The sequence below is a fragment of the Cuculus canorus genome, chromosome 3 (assembly GCF_017976375.1).
Source record: "Cuculus canorus isolate bCucCan1 chromosome 3, bCucCan1.pri, whole genome shotgun sequence".
Taxonomy (NCBI): domain Eukaryota; kingdom Metazoa; phylum Chordata; class Aves; order Cuculiformes; family Cuculidae; genus Cuculus; species Cuculus canorus.
This window is the reverse complement of record NC_071403.1, coordinates 111890263-111911862: the sequence shown is the minus strand read 5'-3', so window position 1 is coordinate 111911862 and position 21600 is coordinate 111890263. Positions and strand designations below refer to the sequence as shown.

Below are 21600 nucleotides of genomic sequence, written 5' to 3'. Positions count from 1 at the left end.
TGCTCTGTATTTAAAAGAAGAAAGTGTTAAAACTATCCACCAGATCTGTGGATCAGATATCTACCACATAGCTCAAAGGGTCCAAGCTTCAGGCTTTGGCCACTGAAGAAGTAAAGAAGGAGGAGGAGGAAAGTAATGATATTCTGTGTGCTATATTAATGTCTAGATTAATCCTGCAAAATCTTACTCTTCTGTGGGGTTCATCCTTAAACGATTCCCTTGCTCAGGAACACTCATGCAACGCCTTCATCCCTGGTATTCTCTGTTCGGCAAAGGACAATTTGCTCATCCGTTATAGCAGCGCATTTCAGCAGAGATGCTGCAAAACCGGACTTAATCTAAGATCAGACCAAGGCTTTTGTGAAATTCAGAAGACAGAGAAGACTGAAGAGAGGGCAAGAGCGTATAGAAACCACCTAACTCCAACCACCAAGTATTTTCTTCTTGGTCTTTCAGAAGGAAGGATGGAGACTTTATTGTGAATGGGTAGGTCTCTATTGCCTGGTAACAGTGCCTGTAATATAGTGCCTGCTGTGTTCAAGTAAATGATTGCTCTCTTGTGCTGTGGTCTGTGGTTTTGATGATGAATTTCCTGGGAGACTGTAAAGATAAAAATCACAGCTTGCCACTCACTGAAGATTTAAAGTGCTATAATTTCTAAGTGCTACTACTGAGGGATTTGACTCCTGCCCCTGAGGGCCATGGCACTGCCACAGGATTTTCCAAGACACTGAAACCTCATGTCCCCAAAGGCCTTATTAAAAATACATATTTTTAACATTTTTTTACTTATTTCCTTTATCACTTCAGTTGTTGAAACCTAAACAAAACTCACACACAAGCACACAAAATTCCTGCCCCAAGGGGAGTGCAAGGCCCTTCTAGGGCACAGAGCAAAGGGGCTCTGCAAAGCTGACCAGAGTGTCTCTTTTGCTGTGCAGGAAACCATCCCGATACAGCAATGATGGGCAGTGGCACAGGTGTACAGAGAGCTCAAGGCTGGCAATGAAGGTACAACAGAAGATACCAGCTTCAGCTGGAACAATACAGACCATATGTTAAGTCAAAAATGTTTTCAGGAACTTTTTTTTCCTTCTGTGCTCACATAGTTGACATTATACTGGTAATTTCTCGTAAAAGTACTGACCACTTTTCTTGTGAGGGTGGCTACTGGTACCAAGAGAGAAAACTGATTCTGAGGATGATCTCAGGGTCACTTCCTTTTCTCGCTGCAGTCCTGACCTGCAGTCCAAGTCCTGACATGCAGTCCAAGTTTCTTGACCCGCAGTTCAAGTGGGACATGTCTCAGTTCTAATACACAGTGCATTTAAACTGTGAGCATGGCAGATAAATGTAAGGCAGCGTGCTCTGTCAGGATGGACACACATAATGCTTTGTAGTAAAGCATGCCCTTCTCATGGCTCCTTTTTTCCATGGGCAAGCACAGCTTCACTTTCTGCTCCCAGGCTCACTTCCATGCCCATCTCTAGTCTAGAACATACGCGGCTCTGTTTGCAATTTCCTCCTTATTTCTATCTCTGTAAAAGGAACAATATCCACAAGGCCATTTGCTCCCATTTCCTTAAAAAGCAACAACACTGCTCTATACGTTTCCAAGCAAAGCAGAAGGCAGCTCTATGTTTCCTGAACCATTTGCCATGATGTCCCCAGTTTGTGCCCATTAAAACCAGAGATTGCACATTCTGGAGTGCCAACAGGATGGTCCTTTTTTGTGTGCACCCCGTTATGATACCCTTGGCCTTACAGATCCTTGAGTGATGGTGGTGGGAAATGATGACAGCCCAGCCCTTATCTGCTCATTGATTTGGAATCAGAGCTCCATGGGAGCCCGCAGTGTGCTACGCTCCTGCTGCTTATCAGGAAGTTTTTTCCTATCTCCTGGACACAGGGGACTTTAAATGGAAAAAAAAAAAAAATTAATCTTCACCTTGACTGGTAAAAGCTTGATAATTTTTTTAAGTGTAAATGTCTGAAAGTGGGTAGTAGGGAACTGCTTTCCAAAATCTCTGATTTTAAGGCAGCCCTGGTTCCTTAAGACATGTTTGTGCTTTCTGCCTGATTGGACTGGATTTTCTTATATGCTTCACTTTTAGGGATGTTTTGGTATTTTGTACTTGCAGCCCAGATCTCAATGAGTAGGTTTTGCTTTGCTCTTCAGACAGAGCCGCTGCGGCTCACCCCTGGGCTGATAGGTCCTTAGGTCTTGGCTTTGACATTGTGCAAACTCTTGTTTCAGGTGAAATTCATGTGTCACAGACCACTGCCAGGAGCAGGAGAGCTGGAACACTCCAATTGCAATTACGGCAGCACAAGATAAATCGGTGTTATTAAAGTGTTACTCATCATGCAAAGAAAGGTTATCAAGAAAGGCCGCGTAGGCAACAGGAACTGGGGGGGCGAAGGGTGCAAAGCAGCTGACAGCCTTCATCCTATTTGCCTACCACTGATTGCCCTCACAGCCTTTGCTCCCCATGGACCAAGCTGAACTTTCAAATCTATATTAAGACAGAACAGGCTCTCTGAGACATGATCTCCAGATACAGAAGGATTGCTGACCTCCAGCAGTCTGCTCTAAATAAAACGCAAAAGGACTTGGTCTCCAGTCAGCTCCCCAAAAAGGGACTCTGTTAGCTCTAGGGTGAACCACAGGGAAGGGTCTGGGTTCAATTTACTGTTGTTTTTCAGTAGGTGGGAAGGCAGAACATGTGCTTGAGGCTGAAGGAAAGCAGATCTGCAGTGAATACCATTGAGACATATTTACCCTTGCAAAAATCCATCCTCTGGTCACTGAAGTGTTAGCACTGTGAAATGGGAGCAAAGCGCTGCAACCAGGCGGCACCTGCTCCATGGGCTGCAGCTGCTGAGCTCCTGCCTCTGGAAAGCCTGAGGTCTGCTCAGCACATTACTGCGAAAAAAAGCCCAACAAAATAAAACAGAGGAGGAACCCACACAATGCACAGGGCAGTAGTTGAACCCTTGTGCCTGAAGTGATACAGATCAGTGACAGGTCAGAAAGCCAAGGGGGAAACCAGGCCCTGTGTGAGATATCCTTCCTTGGGATGGGGCAGTCCCAGAGCTAGAATAGTCCTGCTGTCACAGTAGCTGTAGGCGTCCTTGCTGTAAAGTGCAGGAGACTCGAGGTGACAGCAGCCGTGGGGTAAAAGGGCTCTGATCTCCAGATGGCCTGAACCAGCACAGCATTGTGGGGTGAGAACAGCTTCTGGCTCTAGCCTGCTCTTTCCATTTTATGCATTTTACCCTTTTTTTTTGCAGTAAAATCTCACAGTGTGAGACACACAGATGTTTTCAGCTTTCCAAAGGAAATGCTGCTAATAAAATTGTTACCCCCACTGTAATGTGGTAAATCTGCAGCCCTGGAGAAATGACAGTGTTTCATCAATGACCCAGTGCTTTGCCCTGGGACTGGGCAGAGACTGATAGAAATTTGCCCTTGAGAAGCCAACAAATCCCTCTCCCATGGCAGCATCATCTGTAGCTGTAGCACTGGCAGCAGATGGCAGCTTAATTGCATCAAGGCTTTATATTTCTAGAAGGCTTCTCCCAGAGGATCTCAAAATATAAACTTCAGGTTAGATTAACCTGAAAAGGCTGGGGGGAGAAAGGAAATAAAAGTTACAGTTTTCAAGTATGCCCGTTTTCTTTGGGTACCCAGTACAAGTGGCTTAGGGGGGAATTTTCAGAGATACTCAGCCCTTGCTGTAGAAATTCCTCTGAATATGAAGGTCTTGAGCCGGGATGTCAAAGCAGAGCTACCTACAATAAGTGGAAAAACAGAAAATACAGCCTCAATTTTATCTAGGGCCATATGGGAAGTTTGTATTTGGTTCAGGAATTTGCACAGATCTCCTTGTGTCTTCTATGCTTTGGCAGACCCAGTCCTGCTGTAAAATGTGGTAATGGGAGTGTATAAACATTTTCAATGTCCCTCCTAGGTATTTCACACTGTTCACACTAATTGTGAACAGCATCTGTTAGCTAAATTACATAGCCCACAGTGTTTTATTAGATATCAGGTAAAAACACATCTTTATGGGGTTAAATTGTAACAAACACCACCATTAGGAGAGCATGGAGGTGTTTTAATAGTATTCTCTTTTCTCCAGTGTTTGTTTGGGTTTTTTTCTGAGCGTGTTACTGGCTTGCAATGCCCACCACAAAGTGTAACTCAGAAAATCCCCTCATGGCCCAGCCCCTGGGGCTGCTGAGGGGATGCAGCAGGAGGGCAGCAACGCCCAGGGATGCTGGGGGCAAGTCAAGCCAGGCACCTTGTCTCCATCCAAGATAGTCTTTTGCCCTGGTGGATATGATTGCCCCTTACTGAACGAGTGAAACAATGGGAAAGCTGGAATCCAAGCAATCACTGGAATAAAGGGCCTTCTTCCATGTCCCTGTCACCAGCCTCATCCCTGCACATCACACTTGCACCCAGCTGCCAACAGCAGCGCGTGACACAAGTCCAGCTGCCACCGCAGTTCCACAGTGTTCCACAATGGGAAATCAGGTTTGCATGCCATGCGTACAGCCCTGCAACCACAGCACCGCTTTGCTGCGGTTGTTATTTATGGCCTGGCTTGGCTTTTTGGTGTTGTGTGGGCATACGATGTAGTGGCTCCACTGCCTTGCTGTCTTGTCCCAGCAGAGCAGAGGAAACAGGGCAGCACAGGGCCACCCCGCAAAGCAGCAGTATCTGAACAATGGACCGGGGTGAGCATTGTTTCAGGGAGGGACACGTGAGTACGAGAATGGTCCCTACCCTCTCCAGCTACCCCAGGCCATCTTGTTTGGTGAATATGCTCTAATGCGGTTGCCAGTGCCAGCCCAATGCCGATGGTGAGGTCAGGACAAACTCCTCACCAGGAACACGTGGCCCCGCTTGTCAGACGCCTGCAGATTCTGTCACTGTCTGCAGGCTGGTAGAGTCTGTCACAGAGGGTTTGTCACCAGTGGGAAGAGGGTAGTAGGGAAGAGCCAGCTTTGCTGAAACATCAGCAGCACAGCGCTGCTGCATTTCACTTCTCCATCACAGCCAGACCATTCCCCTGAGGTAGAAGTGTTGTCTTCTGCCTCTGTTTCTGTACATCATGAACTTCTCCCCTCCCCAGCCATCACCTCCTCCCGCCCTTGCAGGGTGCAGCCTGGGCTTGTTGCCAGTACAATGCGTGTAGGGGGCAAGGATGAACTGGAGAAGCTTTAGCTATCCAAAGCTATCCAGAACGGTGAAATAAGCTCTCCCCAACACAAGAGAAGACTATAGCATATGTATAGCAGCCTCCACTCAAGGTAGGCATGCACTAAACTGGTGCCAGAATGAGCTAGATGTATCCATCTTTGTATTATCCATACAAAGTTGTGGCAACGTGCTATAACACTTGCAGAGGATTTGTAATTATCTCGCTTTCACAGCAGTTCTAAAATGGCAAATACTTAAGGACAGCATAATCTAAATAGACCAGCGGCAACCTGGGCTTCAGGTCACGCTGCTCTGGCAGCTCTCCCTTCCAAACATTCCCATTTGCAACAACACATGCTAGTCATTATGTTCTACTGAAACTTCGCATGCCATCACATTGTCAATGACTGGGCAAAAGTGGAAAAAAAAATGGACTGATTATGCAGGTTTTTAAGGTAATTTTCTCTTGCTGCCTAATTTGTGTGGTTACCTTAAAACTATCTTCATAAGTATCCTTCTGTTTAAAGTCTAAGGGCACTTGTGTTTAAATTCTGGTACCACCATCCCCACCATCTTCGAAAAGCTTCTTTCAACAGTGCATAATTCATCTGGTTTTTTTTTTCTTTATTCCTCCTCTGCAAAGGACGGAATTGTACAATCTTAATCATATCCTTAGGGAAAGAAAAAATGAAAGAAAATATCTGTATGAAATTATAGTTGTGTGGTCCTCTTGCATCTTCATGGTAAGTCAGAGGAAGTGTTTTGAGGTCTAGATGCTAACAAAAAACCCCAAATTTTTACTTCTGGAAGCGTGTAATTTTTAATTACATGCTGCATTTCAAAGCCTGGGGTCACATGTTTATCTTTGCATGCCTAGGGAATCTTTTTATTGAAGAACTGTCTATTATGAGCTTTTAATTTTCTCAAACATATGCATTCTGTCATACTCTTCACAATTTTCTCTGTACTCTACAATATACCGACATGCAGAAGCACCTCAGTAAACCTATGGAGGGAAATGGTCCTTCTTTTCTGAAGCCCTTAGCAGAAGCCCAGAGTCAGCAGCCCCTAAAGGCCAATAGAAACAGTTTCAAATGATCTTTAGCACATCTATTTCTATCAGAAATCCAATATGTTTTATACGCTGAATAACGCTGTTTATTTCGCTTGTAATGAAACTTACACATTGGTTGCAGAACAGGTTGTTCCATGGAGCAGTGGAATCCATGATTTCCCTTGGCAATTTAAAAGATTTATATCTGAAGGAAATTCCCATAAGGAAACTTAAGCTAAGAATATAAACACAATAGTCAAAATGTCATGTAGAACATCTTATTTTTTAATAAAACTGATAGCCAGAAGTCCAAAGGCTTCTGAAGTTAAGAAAAAAATAAATAACAAATCCCTGTCTTCTGTGTTTATACTCAGAAGTTGGTTTATACTGAATGAGGTTTATATGTTCCTTAGCTCTCCAAGTGTGAGCTAACTCTTCAGTACCTCTCTCTCCACAGCCAGCCTCCATTCTGCTCAGTCTGTAGGCAATTTTAAGTGGAAATAGACAATTTCCACTTAGGTTTAATAAAGAAATCAACATCTATAAATTATCTTCCTATCCATCAAAAACAGACATTGACCAACACACAAATCCTGCTGCTCAGCAAGAAACCCATGTCCTGATAGTGAAATCAACTGGTACTCCTTATCATCCTCCCTGCATGCTCTTCCAAAGATGAGACTATTTCAAATCCACATCCCTATCATCAGCTAAAACAATTTAATCTATGCCTTTTACCCTCAAAAAGCAATTATCTCTGATAACTCTTCGGGTACCTGCAGGAAATATCAAGTTCATGCTTACAGACATTTTCATGCCTGACCACAAATATGTAGAAACTGTTCCAAACATTGACATTTCCAGAAAAATCATGGATGTGTATGATTGTAAGAAGATATGAAAAGTTACAGTTATGAAATGAAACCGTAAATACTAATTTCAAGACATATAATTGTTTTTAAAATCATTTTAGTACTTTTTTTTTGTAATTAATTGACACCCTTGGTTTTACCCCCTCCTCTTTTCCTGAAACTTAGACAATTCCCAGTCCATTAAGTAGAGCTGTTTCTATTTCCACTCAAAGCCCTTTCAGAATGAATGTATCCTCTCTTTCCATCAGAAAATTGTACTGACCTATGTTTTCTCTACCAGGTTTAGGCATCAAGCCCAGATCTTAAGATACCGGACCATGCAACAACTGATATTGGACCACCAGTGCAGATTCTCTTTCATTAAGGCAGCTTCTATCTTACTGAAAAAACTGATGGCAAGACATTTCTGTATTAGTAACAGGGCTCTCATTGGCTCTTTTCTTAATTCAGACCTTCAGAGCAAACGTTTACACTGTTGCTCACATCATTTTCCCTCCGTTATATCTAAAAGATACCTTTCAACAGTGCTGTCTTACACAGCCAATAAGAGCAAGGCAAACAGTACAGAATCAGCCAGGTTTATTGTAACATCTGGCATACACAAGAGAAGCAAAAGAAGATTTTCCCCATTCCCATTCTTTTTTTAAATGTCCACAGGTAGAATTTGAAATACAAACTTCAACAGGAGATTAAGAAAGCTGATGATACCCGGTTCTATCTAGGTTCACGCAGCACATCTTGTTGCTTTTTTCCTAGAGCTTTAAAATTATATTTATGAACCCTTAGGGCATAAGTTCTTACCCAAGACCAAGGGGAGCCAGTGGGGGTCTCTGATTGGTCGTCCTCCTCAGATGACATCCTTGGCCGATTCTTTTCCCTCATTCTCTTTATATGCTACTAAAACCACTATTGGTTTTAACCATATACAAAAATGCTGCCTTCAGGTTGTAGCTGTTGACAATAAAGCTCCAAGGAATATAATTTCCCAGTGATCTTGTTTGCTTGCTAATTTTACCTGCTGAAGTTCTTGGAAGCACAGTCAGAGTAAGAAACCTGAGCTCAGTAAACCAGAGCACACTTTCCTTGCAAAGTCCTAAAGTATCCTGGCTAAGTCACAAGGTTCAGTGAAAAATTAGAGCCTGACAAACACAAATTCACTTCCAAACAGTCAACATCCTTACTTTCATGTAAGATTTTATGGTCAGACCGTTTGCTGAGTTATAAATTCAGTGAACAAAATAGAAGGAATTTTCAGTAACAACATTTTATTACCATCATTAATCATATTTTGCATGAATTTTAATGGTTTAAGTTTGTTTTTATGACAGGTTCTTGATGTCAAAATCTAATTCTGCCTTTCTGCACAGCTGCACAACTCCACAACCATAACTGTCTGCATGTGAAGCCAAGACAACTTTTCTGTTCTTCTGCACAATCACATTTGAAAGAGGATTTTTTTCTTTTCTGTTTGACCCTTTTGGTCTTCTGTTCCTGTTTGGTTTGGTACCAGAGTGTAGAATCCAATTATTATAGATCTTACCTGATGTAACTTCAAACAAACTTGCTCTGACACCTGTGAGACTTCTGGTTCTGTAAGAAGGGACTGCCAGGTCCAGCACCTAAAATCACTTCTGGCAGCTGACGGGAATGACAGCTTTGTCTCTGAGAACAGTCCTAGAGGAGACTTTGTTCTTGAACTGACCCCTAATTCACAGCTATGATGTGCTTTCAAATTCACAACCTTTTACTTGAATTTTAATATTTATTTTTCCTCTGCTTACAAGGAAACCAGCCGCAGTAGCTGGTGAAATGAAATTGCTACCAAACCCCTGAAGCTTCTGATACATCTATGACATTGAGCAAAGGCTTCTAAATCTTCCCACTGAGATATATAACAAAATGGGCTATTTATGGCTCATGCACCGCAGGAGAGTCCTTTCCTTAGCTACAAGCTGATAATGATTATCAAATGAACAAATATGCCCAGCTGTGTTTGACATTTAACTTTAAGCTATATGCAAATTGAGTAAGTATGAAAATAATTAGGTGATGGAAAAGGAAAACTTTGGAAATACATCATTGAGTAGAGGAACAGCCAGTTGCCAGTGGGTGGTCTCTGATCACTGTGGGTGTCACGAAACTGGGCAGCATGTAAACACAGAGAGGACTAAAAAGTGACAGCTCTCTCTGGAAACCAGCTGCCCGCTGGGCATTATCTGCTTGAGGATTAGGGTACCGCAGCCACACAGGCTGTGATTTGACAGTGTGTTCTTTTCAACACCACCAGCATCATCTGTACTTGCCTCTGTCATCCTTCTTATCACAAACCATCCCAAAATTATCCCTGCTGCTGGAACATTTTGACTGGTAGCGGGCGTGAGCCTTCGTGTCCCACTGCCCTTCTGCCATACCTGCATGGCTCTGCAGCACAGTTAGAGAAGTCACAGCGCAAGCTGTTGTCATTCACTGTGGGTCTCCCTCCAGCCCCAATGGAGTATTGAACACCAGCCGGGCTGTCTTGTGTATTTATCTTATTATAAATTGATTGGAAACAAGAGTGCTGAGGTACTTGCAGGCTGAACCCTGTCCTATCACACCTGGTGATAGGCACTTTATATATAAATATAAATATTTATATATATAAAATTAATAAATACATATATATAAAATTAATAAATACATATATATAAAACATGCAGGGCTTTTTAAAGTCCAAAACAGTTTCCTAAAATATTTTGTTCTGGAATCTCAAGAAGAGTTGTGATATCCCAGCTGAGAGGGAAGGTCACAGCTGCACGGAGTTGCTTTTAAGCTTCCAGAGTATCGGGAACAAGGTGTTATTCCTGTGCATCAATCAAAACTAACACAGCCGCCAAACTGCTGCAAATGTCTGACACGGCAAAGGAAATGTCAGTTTGCATCACAGGACAAGCATCAGGTGCAGGCGAAACACTCTTGGATCACTCCAGCTACTCACTGAGCCTACGGGAGTCCACTGGGCTGCCCTCAGCATCCCTGGCTGGCAGTGTTCTGCTGCCATCTCTGACCTACTCCTGTCCTTGAAACTCTGCCGCTCTGGCCCACCACTGCCAGTCCCTGATGGATTTCCCACTGGATGAGTGGCTTAGGATCACAGGACGCTGATTTGGAAGACATCTGAAAGAGATTTAATTTTCAGAAAAAAAATGATGCTTGCTTAGATTCTTTCATTTCTTACATTAGAAACTCAGAACCTGAGGTGGCCCAAATAGCCAAGTCACTCTCGAGTCACTTCCAAGAGCAAACAGCACAGCACGTAGTTTACCAAGATGTTCGGGTTACTCGTTTCTGTTGTACTCCAAATGTTAAGACTGTGAGAACAGAAAGCCATTTATTAGCTATCTGACAGATCACATTTTCTTTCCGTAACAATTTCAGGGAAGGAAATTCAATACAATTCTTCTCATTTCGGCTAAACAGGGAAATGCCACACCTAATGAATTTCAATGGCATTCCTGCCTCTGCTGAAAGATCTATTCACTAGGCTTAAAAGATAGGAACCAATGTTTGTTGGAGTAATTTTCCACTGTCCCGCATGTTTCTTCTGTTAAATTTGCTTTTAAGCTATGAATAAGTATAACAATCTATCGTAAATAACACTTAAATAGTTGTGATACATTGCATAATGTGTATTTATGAAATAAGGGCCTGTGCATCTTTCCCAGCACGCTGTATTTCTGAAGCCTTTGCCATATTCTGCACCGTCCAACTTCAGGACCATTCTGCTTTCACCAGGAAGCCCTAACAAGTACGAGCATTTCTTCTACACTGTATATATGAACCCAACGACTGCTGTTCCTAGATCAATGCATTTGATAGTCTGGTATCCTGAAAGATATTCTCAGAATCACACTTCACATAAAATTTGCAATGTTTTTTGGAATCCTGCTCAGCCCATAGCCTTCTGTGAGATCCTGTAGCCATGAGTTTCTGAGTTTCATTGGATAATTATGCAGTGTAAACTGAAATCTTGATGTCAGTTTTAAACATTGCCCAGTGATTTCACTGACTGACACAGCGTAAACATGAGCCAACTTCTTTTTATAAACAGCATTTGCAAGCGCTGTATCATGAGAAGGTAAAAAAACATTTGTAATCATCTCAGAGTATTTAAATATAGTAATATTAGCTCATGGTAACCTTGGTGTGAACTTCAATTGTGTCGTCTTATTTTTAACAGAATAATTATTCAACTTAAAGATTAACTTAAGATATTTTTAAGTGCATTCAGAACTCTGCTATACTGGGGTAGTGCCACTCACCTAAAATTGCTCAACTTTCTCCAGTCTTTTCACTTTACTGCAGTTCTTGCTGTAAAGTCTTCTGTCTCATGAACACCCCGGCAATTTATAGTGCCTTGGTACCTTAAATAGGGATATATAAAGAAAGCAAGAATTGTACCTACCTTACACAGCTGCTGAATTGCAACTCTTCTGTTTTGCATCTCCTGCAGAGGTACGATTCAAGGTGATGCGTTCAGCCCAAACATGAGGGGTTATAGACTGGCACACAGTGCTGCCAAGCAGTCCCAGCACAGGTTCCATCTTGTCTGGGACAGATCTATGAGACTTATAGCCAATAAATCGACAACATTTACAAGAATAATTTAAGTTTGAATAGAACGAAATCACATGATCACCAAAAGAAAAGGTTCTGTGTGCTTGCAAAAGCACATTCTGCATCGATATCGTATGATGTAGAATTAATCCAGTGGTTACACTGCCAGAATAATACTCCTTAGTGTGTTCAGAGTTTAAGTACATAAAAAACACATTGGTTATGTAACAAGTGTGAAGAAATTTCCTTCTGTTTTTTATTAAAACGTAAATCTAAATCAAACATTTTAATGTTCTTGGGGCTTTTAACCAAAATCACATTTACATATGAAGAAGCTTTATGAAGCCTTTCTTAAAATCATGACAGTTTTAATGTCATGATTTTAATGTCATGATTTTAATGTCTTCTTCTCACTGAGCAGGAATCTTGCTGTTATATTCCACACCACATCACACCCTTACCAAAAAATATGCCAGCAACGGGCAATTCCAGCAACTGGACTATTGCCTCAGAACTCTGAGAGCTGTTTTCTCCGCAGTCATCAATGCTTATTTTGGGGGTCTGCAAGAACAGGACTGGAAATGTCACAAAAGCATTTGCAAATGACCAGAACCACCGAGTATTTCTCCAGGTTAAGAATGGAGTAGGTATAAGGGGTAGAAGGCAGTCAGTGGGCAGAGGATATACGGGACTAGCTTTTTATTGAAGAGCAGCGTCCTTCAGGAAGTAGGAAAAAAAGAAAAGAATATGGATATTATTTCACACCAGCATAGCCACTGTTTTTCAGTGACAGTTGATGAAATACTAAGGCTGCTTGCTGAGGGGTAGGGGATGATGTGTGAATGGAGAACTCTGGTGGAAGAGGTAACGTGGGTGAAAGGAGGTGTGCGTGGTGAAAGGCTGCGGAGCAGCGTGTGGGTGCCTGCCAGGGTGCAGGACTCTGCTCGCTGGGTGAGCAGCACGTGGCAGATGGATGCAAGCCAAGATTGGTCTTTAAGTTAATTGCAATGCGCTACCACTCAGAGAAACAGCTCCGGCATGGTCCTTTGCCCTACAAGCCCATGGCAGTGGCTGCGGAACAGACCTCAGGATGGAATAATTCTAGTGATCCACTGCCAAGCCCCGCAGCCAGCCCAGCGCAGCAGCACGTGGCAGATGATGGGTCCTGTTGAGCCGGGTGTTCACACCACCCGCCTGAATTCCCCTTGCCCTGGAAATCCTGATTTTTCTCACTGCATACAGCCCCTTCCGAGGGCTCTTATGCCGCAGCAAAAACTTCCCATCACAGCCAGGAGCCCTGCTTGTCCCCAGCTTCTTTCATGCTGCTGCCTCCAATCACAGCCCCCACTTCCCCTGCTCTCCGTTTGCCACCCTGTAAACTCTCCTCTGACCTTCCCTTTGGCTTGGTTGTCTTTTACTTGCATCTCTTTCCTTTTGTGTGAGTGACACATTTCACCACAGAGTGTCACAGATACAGCCTTTGAAAAGCAGCCCCCTCTCAAGCAATATCTAGCAGTTGCTTTTAAGTGCAGGGTAGGAGCCAAGATCTCTACATTCCATATCACAACGGGAGGTGCTTGCGAGGGAAGGATGAAATCCCTTACATCCTCTAGCGTTCAAATCATCTGTAATGCCCAGATGATTACACACCAGACATCAGTGCTAAAGTGCTTGTAAAGAGTGCTTTGACAGTGGAGAGAGGATGGTAAAAAGGAAAATAATGTCACCTTCCCAGTAACCTTCTCTATATTTGGATACTGTCTTTTCCAGAAGCTGAATCATAAAATACTTCACCCAGTGACACATAATACGGAACATACTAACAATACTGTCTGCAGGTGATAATAGCGGATGACCAAACCAGCAAGCATGGAAAGCACCAGAGAAGGCAGAGGCTGTAAGAGGTCTGTAAAGGTATGGAGGCAAGGCCTCTTATTTTGTTTGCTACTACATTGTCAAGTCAATTGGCATGGTGGAGAAGCTCTGTCTTCTTGCCACATCCAAAGTCACAAATGAAAGACTAAAAGATCTGTGCTCATAACAGGCATGGGCCAAGTTTACTTGCGAAGGTCACTGGGACTGAAAGCCAGTAAGTCCATCCCAGAAAAGGCAAGACAAGAGAAGGGTGGAGCTGGAACCTGGGTTCCCAGCCCAACACATGCACCTACAGCAATGGCATTTTGTTCACATGATGCCAAAATGCAGTTACTTCCCATCATACAACCAGCTACGTATCCAACGTGGTAGAAAAACATGGCATTTTGTTCACATGATGCCAAATAGTATTGGAGGATCAGTCAGGAAGAGCTGCTCTCCAGAGCTCTATCCAAAAGTTTTTTTCATCCCTGACCTAGTTTACAAGCTAAGCTCCCTCAGTCAGGGATGAAAAAATTTTTTGGATAGAGCTCTGGAGAGCAGCTCTTCCTGACTGATCCTCCAATACTATTTGGCATCATGTGAACAAAATGCCATGTTTTTCTACCGTATTGGATACGTAGCTGGTCGTATGATGGGAATTAACTGCATTTTGGTCACACAGTAAGTGCATATTTGGTTTTATAACAGGATGTGTTCCATCAGAAAGTGGGCGGTGCAGGCAAGTTTCACCATATACGTGATTGCTTATGTATGCACTCTGTGACAGCAAATGATTGCACTTGGTCACACAATAGACATAGGTGTAGTGAGGCCAAGTCCTGAGACCCTTATCCCGTAGACGGGTAGGTAAGGTAAGTAATTCAGGGAGCAAAAGGTTAACAGTAAAATGGCACTCAGGAATAGGATGGCTTCAGCTCACTAGCAGTTGCATTTTATCAAAATTTTGAAGACTTGTGGCAAAAGAGAACATCAAGAAAGTACGTGATTTATTTTTATTTATTTATTATTATATACTTTAGGCTTTTTTTTTGGTTTCTTGGAGAAAATGGATATCTAAAGACTTGCAAAGCAAATCTCAGGTCAAACACACAAGGAAGGTTTACAGACACTTGGTATAAGTTTAAGTATTTGGTTACAGGAAGGAAACTTCAACCTGCCATCTTTAGTACTGAGTTGTTGTAAGAACTCTCATACCTTTGAAGCTGTGTTGTGCTTTGGGCCATTAAGCAGTACTGTATTTTCCCTTGATCAGTTTAGAGAATTCCTTAATTATATTAGCTCCTTTCAGTCAATCATTTTTTTCCCTACAAAAGCATACCTGACTGTCCTGTGCATCACCAAGACAGATGTCCACGCAGCATGAGCTTTATTTCTAAGGGATCAATTAGAAAGGAACACCACACTTCTTTTAAAAAGTTTAAATTAACTAATTAACTGGTGAAAACTGAACAGGTAATACTATTTACACAGGACAATGCCCGCCTTCCTTCCCAAAACTTAAACAAAGCAAATTCTCACTCTGAAACAAGGACAATGAAATACAGAAACACACTGATTTCTAGCAGTTATCTTGTAAATAGTGATCTATAAATTTCTCAGACTTACAGAACTTACCTTGCCCCTGTAAATGAACCTAAATTAGCTCTTTGGCACAGTCATATTGATGTCTGCATTTCAAGGCCAGTACTGTAATAGACTCAGTCACCTAATAGCATTTCATCCATATAAAATCAATGATCCTCGCATTGAACTATGCAGCGAGAAAGGACTGCCCAAATATTAGATGTCTTCGGACAATGTCTATACTCCTCCTTCCTGCACCTGAACTGAGTGAAGTTAACACTGATTCTATAAAGACAAACATAAGTTTGGAACTCAGAGAATATTTCCAAAAACCTAGACAAAGACCATGACCACTGACTTCACATTTAGAGTGTATAAAATATTGTGATGCCTGGTGCTGTCCTAGAATACGTTTTTACATTTCTACCTGAATTTCTCAGACATGTAGTCTCCATTTTCTTACTCTTTTGAAGCACTTTGGCAAGAAAATATCCCCAGAAAGTGTATTGGGAGTGTTTCAGAACCATCGCATCCACTGCCTCGAGTGTCCTGGGCACAACCTGAAGTCTGTAGCCAGTGCAACAATTTAATCAGAAACCAGAAAACACCACTATTCTAGAAGTAATAAGTCACTTACAGGTAAGTGTCTCCATTTGGTCTCTTCAGTTAGTCAAGGAAATTTCAGTTTCAGGTCTAACTGTTCAGATGTCATTTTAATATCTACTTTCTTGATCTCTTCCTTATGCTAACAAAACCAGATATATAATTATGCTTCTATCCCAAGAGTCCTGTATGGTAAAACTATCCAGTGTGGCACCTGTTCCAAAAATTAAGGCTCCAACTGAGTTCCTACTATTTAAGAAATATACTTTACAAATCTTCATATAAAAAGCCTACCTGGATCAATCAGTAGCCGTATTCTACAGAACTGTAGTTCTAACAATTCCTATTGCCTTGTGCCAATCGTTAGATAAATAAGACTTGTTAAACAAAATCTGCTCCTAATTTACATTTCCTATATCTGGAATGTACAAAAAGTTTTCTAAAACTCTTGCTTATGAGATTGCATTGGTCTTTTTTTGTCACAGAAGTGCAGTCATTGACCTCCCCTCTAATCCAAAATTATGTCCAGTATGAATAGTAGTAAGTTTCTGCATCTGTCCCAGGAATTAGGAATGACTTCCATCAGACAAGTAAATTAGAAAAGTCACTTCGGTGCTTGGAAATACGAGCACAAATTGTCTGATTAGATATCATTCTGACAAACAATGGAAAACAGTCCAGTTTCTGTTCAGAAAGCAGAGTCTGTCAAAAGTAATTTCATGAGATGGTGGCAGTTAGTCTCTTGTTGTTAGGAAATGTGTCTCCTTTCAATTAAATATGTCGTCCAGTCAGGAAGAAAAGTGGTCTATCCTCTTTTGCATTGGCAGTCTGGAATTCATCCCGCAGTCGGAACTGCCATTCGTCTTCCAGTTCTAGCCGGACCACAGTCTGGCGAAGAGAATTGCGATCCTGACAAATCACACACAGGGTGGCACCTAAGCAAACAGTTAAAAAGAAACCCATGTGAGTATCCCCTTTGTTCTCAGATCACCCACCTCCCACCACCCCTTAGCGTGTGGAACTCCTTCACTTTCACAACAGGGGTTACAAATGCACTTGGGAGGAAAATTAAAACATTCAAGCAGGAGTGAGAAGAACTATGTTCAGCTCCCTATTTATCAGGATCTTCTTGTGTAGCTTGAGGAATCTAATATTCATCTAGTAAACAGGACTAATAGTACATTCCCCATTCTTTAGGGTAAGGAAGGATACAACTGTCAAGTTGTAGGAGGTGGTGATGGGTCCCAGGAGAAAACAAGATAAAGCTCTACATCCATTACTATTCCAGCCCTACTGCTCATTGCCTTGTCAATTGAACCCTCACACAGCAAAACACACCACAAGTCAATCACCATGGAGGCTGACAGCTATTTGTGCTTAGTTGACCATCAATGGTCTAAATATGTCCTTAAAACTAATCACAAACTTCAGCGCCTTCCAGACTGGTAATGTGCTGGGAAAGAGGAATCAGGTCTGTATGACTGAGGACACAGGAAAATCCAGAATTGCAAAGAAATATCATATTTTAGTAACCAATATCAACTGTCTTGACTGGCACACTGATACCATTTTAACTCGAATAGATGATTTCCTGGTTTCCGAGAAAAGTTTTCAATTAACAGGAAATAATTACCATGCCAGCATTCAATAATGTGAATGAGAGATGATGCAGTAAGTGGAAATGCCCGAGACAGAAAAAAGCTCAGAATATAATAAAAAGAAGCAAGACAGACAGTCATGTGGTATTTAGTGCTTATGTGGTGGGTTAGAAAATCAAATAGACTGCCAAGGGAGATGGAGAAATCCCAAATCAAATACATTTTGTGCTACATGCTATAAAAATTGTCTGGCTTATGCAAAATAAAACTGATTGATAGCCTCTGGTCACTCAAAAATATGCAGTACAAAAGCACCACTTTCATTTGCAGTTACTCTCATAGCCTTTTTAGAGAAACTCCAGGCTGACTGAAATGTGGACACTGCTCCGGAATGAGCACAGATAACGCGCTCACAGCTTCAGTGGGACGTGCAGGTAAAATCACTGTATTTCCCACTTTGCTACACATACCTACATGAAACTGTATTAACTGCAACAAAGAACACAGTGGTTAATAAAACCCTGCCTCTTTCAAGAAGGCATTTGACACAGTGTTCTTTCTCCGGTGACAGTTATAGCTGTGAATGAAGAAAATCCCCAGAGTATGGAATGCCTAAGATACTAGCAGAACAATCTGAAAGACAATATAATGGAAGTTCTCTGTCTAAGATAGTTACTGCTATACTGTCATAAGGGCTACATGGAGAACTGATTATTAGAAATACATTTTAAATAAGCCAGCTTCAGTTTCCAAGGATAGCAAACAGATTTTCCTTGCTTATCACTCATTTTCTATTGAAAATTAGAAATCCTGCAAGAACACAATGTGAAAACGCTTCATACCTAAATCTTAAACACTCAGTTTTCAAACATAAAGTAAGGAGTTATGCATGTGCATAAGGTATAATGATGTAGATACAGCATTCCTCCTCAATTAGAAATCTGCATAACTTCTAGCACCGTTATCTACCAGTTTACTACAGTACAGAGCCAGCATGATCAAGGATCAAAGACAGGTGGGACATGAAAAGGCATATATGAATACATACATATACTTATATATGTGTATATAGATTCATATAAAATACATTTTCCCCAGGTTCTCAAAGACCAGCTCATATAATTCTCTGTAATAAAATTATTGTAGCTCACCTTTAAGAAAATGAAACTTCTTCAAAAAGCTGGCTACGACAAAGGAGTCACAAAGATACAGCAGGAGACCACTGAATGTCAAACCAGAGGAACTGATATTCAGAGAGTGAGGCCGAGAACTCACATAGCAAACTGCAATCTGATTGAGAGAAGGGAAAAAATTAACATTGTTCAAGCTTCCACACAAAGCTAAGGCTTGATATCAAGCTTTCAGTATTTGCACCTGATTCAAATTCAGACTTGCTTTCCAATTCCAAATACTGTGATCTTTACAGTTCTTTCCTAAACATTTCTCTGTGCATTAAAAATGTACATAACAGCACTATTCGTAACTATGAATCAGTCCTTACTATTCATTACTACCATTATCATGGGGTTTAAATATGACACGGTTTGAAAGCTGCAGTAACAATAGCTCCCCACAATCACAACGCTGTGATCTGCCCAGCACAGTTTACCTACACAGGAGTAAATGTAGTAACTGTGCAGCTGGACATGAAGAGAACCCTTTAGAATTGAAAGGATGCAATGGATGAAGACAGTAACAGTACAATGTCCTTCCATAGAGTTTGTTTTTCCAAACATGATGGAAACTTTGACCTGTAAGAGCTCAGCCAGAAAGGAAATTCAACGATATAGTTAAAAATATTCTGGGAGCAGCATATGTGGGAAGGTCATTGCACAGCTGGTTTGGTAAAGAGGTTTAGTAAATCCAGCAACACTGAATTAAATTTAGTATTTGAGTCAGGTGGAAAGGTAAGAGCAATTACTTTCTTCTGAACAACACCACCTTAATATCACACTTCCAAGTGCTCTCCATTTGAGTTTAAGTATAACCTTGGCTTTAGATCCAAAGTCATCAGAGAAAGCCAGCAGCCCTCTCCCATTCTGACTGTTTTCTAAGTATTTGCTTCTCTGCCTCAGCATATCAGTCAAAACTGAACCAAAACATTTATATTTTGAATTGCTTTATAAGGTCTAGCTAGTATTTTTAAAACACTCTTGTAGAAGAAATTTGCTGTAGGAAGGGCCAAATTACAGCAGACCGAGAAAGCACTTCTTAGAGAAAAATGTCCTCTGTGTAGCTCAGAATCTAATATAATTCACAGACTATATTAGTATGTAGGATAACTCTTGTATTATTCTCCATGTACTTTATTTGCAGTCTCTAATAATATTTCTACGGGACTAAGAACTTGATTTAAACATAGGGAACTAATACCTGATTCTTCAAAGACTGTCTAAGTATTATTAAAGAATGCATCAATGTCTTCATCCAAAACATAGTCTATACATTTCTAGAGCTGCTTGAAGGTTATTTCGTTCAGTACCTGTGGTCCTAAGTTTAGGTAACAGTCCACAGATAGCACAGGATGGCTATAATTCTTCAGTGAGAGAGGGAAGAAGCGATGGCTGTGATACTGGAGGTACTTTTCAAGAAGCAACTGAGCAGGTGCTGCCAAGAAGGTATGTTTGCTGTCTGGAGCACAAATGTACTGAGCAGGGGAGATTGAAACTGGACTGTCAGATACCTATGAGGAAAAAAGTATTTCTGGTACAGATCAATCCTGATTAGTCAAGCTGTAGTTATCTGAATTTTGGGATGTATAAAATATGTCTCAGTCCTACAAATCTAAGACATATATAAGCAGTAAAGTCATTCAGCCAAAAATCTCTGCTGCCAGAAATGTTTCAAAGTTTTGCAGGATTATATTTCTATTTATAGAGTCTTTGAGGTTTCTTCTTTGAACGCAAAGTACTCTTACATATTAAATCATATGAAGATGAGCAATTCAATAGCTGTAGATAAAAACCTCAGAGTGAATGGTTACTTGGATTGTCAAGAGACACTTGCAGTGTTTTTATGAGTTTTAAAGGATAATTATTAAGGAAAGGTGCGTTTATGCCAAGAATATTGTGGCTTTCAGGAAGAATCAACAAAAAGCCAACCACATGGCAGACATACCCCATTACTGGGAACTAGTGACGCACCAAAATACCTCAGCTCTCCTGGTTACAGGATACAAAAAAGGAAAACAGATTTTTAAAAAGAATGAAACAGAAGTTTCAGTTCCCACCTTAGACTTAATGTGGAAGGATCGCTGTCCTCCTACTGCAATTTGCTTTTTCATGACACTGAAGTGATTGAACCGACAGATGAGAAGGCCAGCACTGTGGACACGCAAGTTGAAGTCAACATCATCACATGTAAATCTGTAAAGATCACAGCAGTTCAGAGGAATGTTTCTTATCACACAGTAACAAATACAAGGCTCGGGGTCTTTGATCAGCACAGTGGAAAGGACAGGTGACAAATATATTGACTCTACACTAGTGCCTATCAGTCAGAGAAAGAGGTTTTACCTTTGTAGTAAGAAACTAGGCTAGAATGAGTTCAAGAAGATCAGAATGAGGGGCGGAACCACTTAGGGAGAGAAAGAACCAGAAACACAGAGGAAAGTGGAAGGAGAAAGCTAGTAAACTGCTAGGGAACAGACGTAGGGGTTAAAATATTTTCTTTGCCATTTACTACAATAATGCAGTTATAGAAACCAGTTACATATGCTACTACCTCAAGTAAGTTCAAGGCAGTTAATTCCTTTGACTTCCAAGGAAATGGATGAGACCCTATATTTGATTTGTCAAATCAGAAAATCACAGAGCAGTCGTAGTTGGAAGGGACCTCTGTGGAGCATCTAGTCCAATCCCCCTGCTAAGGTAAGTTCACCTACAGAAGGCTGCACAGAAACGCATCCAGGCAGATGTTGAATATCTCCAGAGAAGGAGACTTCACAACCTCCCTGGGCAGCGTGTTCCAATGTTCCATTACCCTCACAGTAATGAAGTTTTTTTCTCATATTAAGGTTAACCTCCTGTGTTCCAGTTGGCACCCATTGTCCCTTTTCCTGTCACTGGGCACTGTTGAGAAGAGTCTGGCCCCATCTTCTTGCATGCACAGAGTCCTCCGACTACTCATTTTTCCCTTAGAATATTAACATCCAGCAATTTTTTTGAAGTTTCTCTACAGAAATAATGTCATTTTACATTAGAGACAAAAATTATTGGAAGAGAA

At 41.4% G+C, this 21600-nt stretch overlaps 2 protein-coding genes across 4 annotated transcripts in view; both read right to left on the bottom strand.

Moving 5' to 3' along the window:
- Window positions 1–8950, bottom strand: part of LPIN1 (lipin 1) — an 81750-nt gene extending 72800 nt beyond the window's left edge. The window contains exon 1 of one of the 3 annotated variants that reach the window (XM_054062902.1): window positions 8679–8950. Coding sequence is in view for 2 of the 3 variants with exons in the window: in XM_054062901.1 (XP_053918876.1) it covers window positions 7940–8020 (81 nt within the window). In the remaining variant the exon portion in view is untranslated. Of the gene's footprint in view, window positions 1–7939; window positions 8147–8678 lie in introns of those variants that run through there. The other 2 variants (XM_054062901.1, XM_009559634.2) reach the window with 2 other exon arrangements.
- A 5688-nt stretch (window positions 8951–14638) lies between these two features.
- The window catches only part of GREB1 (growth regulating estrogen receptor binding 1), a 64834-nt gene continuing 57872 nt past the window's right edge, over window positions 14639–21600 (bottom strand). The window contains exons 30-33 of the mRNA XM_054062552.1: window positions 20606–20741; window positions 19859–20059; window positions 18528–18666; window positions 14639–16713 (exon numbers count right to left, since the gene is read on the bottom strand). Coding sequence (XP_053918527.1) covers window positions 16550–16713; window positions 18528–18666; window positions 19859–20059; window positions 20606–20741 — 640 coding nt within the window. The 3' untranslated portion in view covers window positions 14639–16549. The remainder of the gene's footprint in view (window positions 16714–18527; window positions 18667–19858; window positions 20060–20605; window positions 20742–21600) is intronic.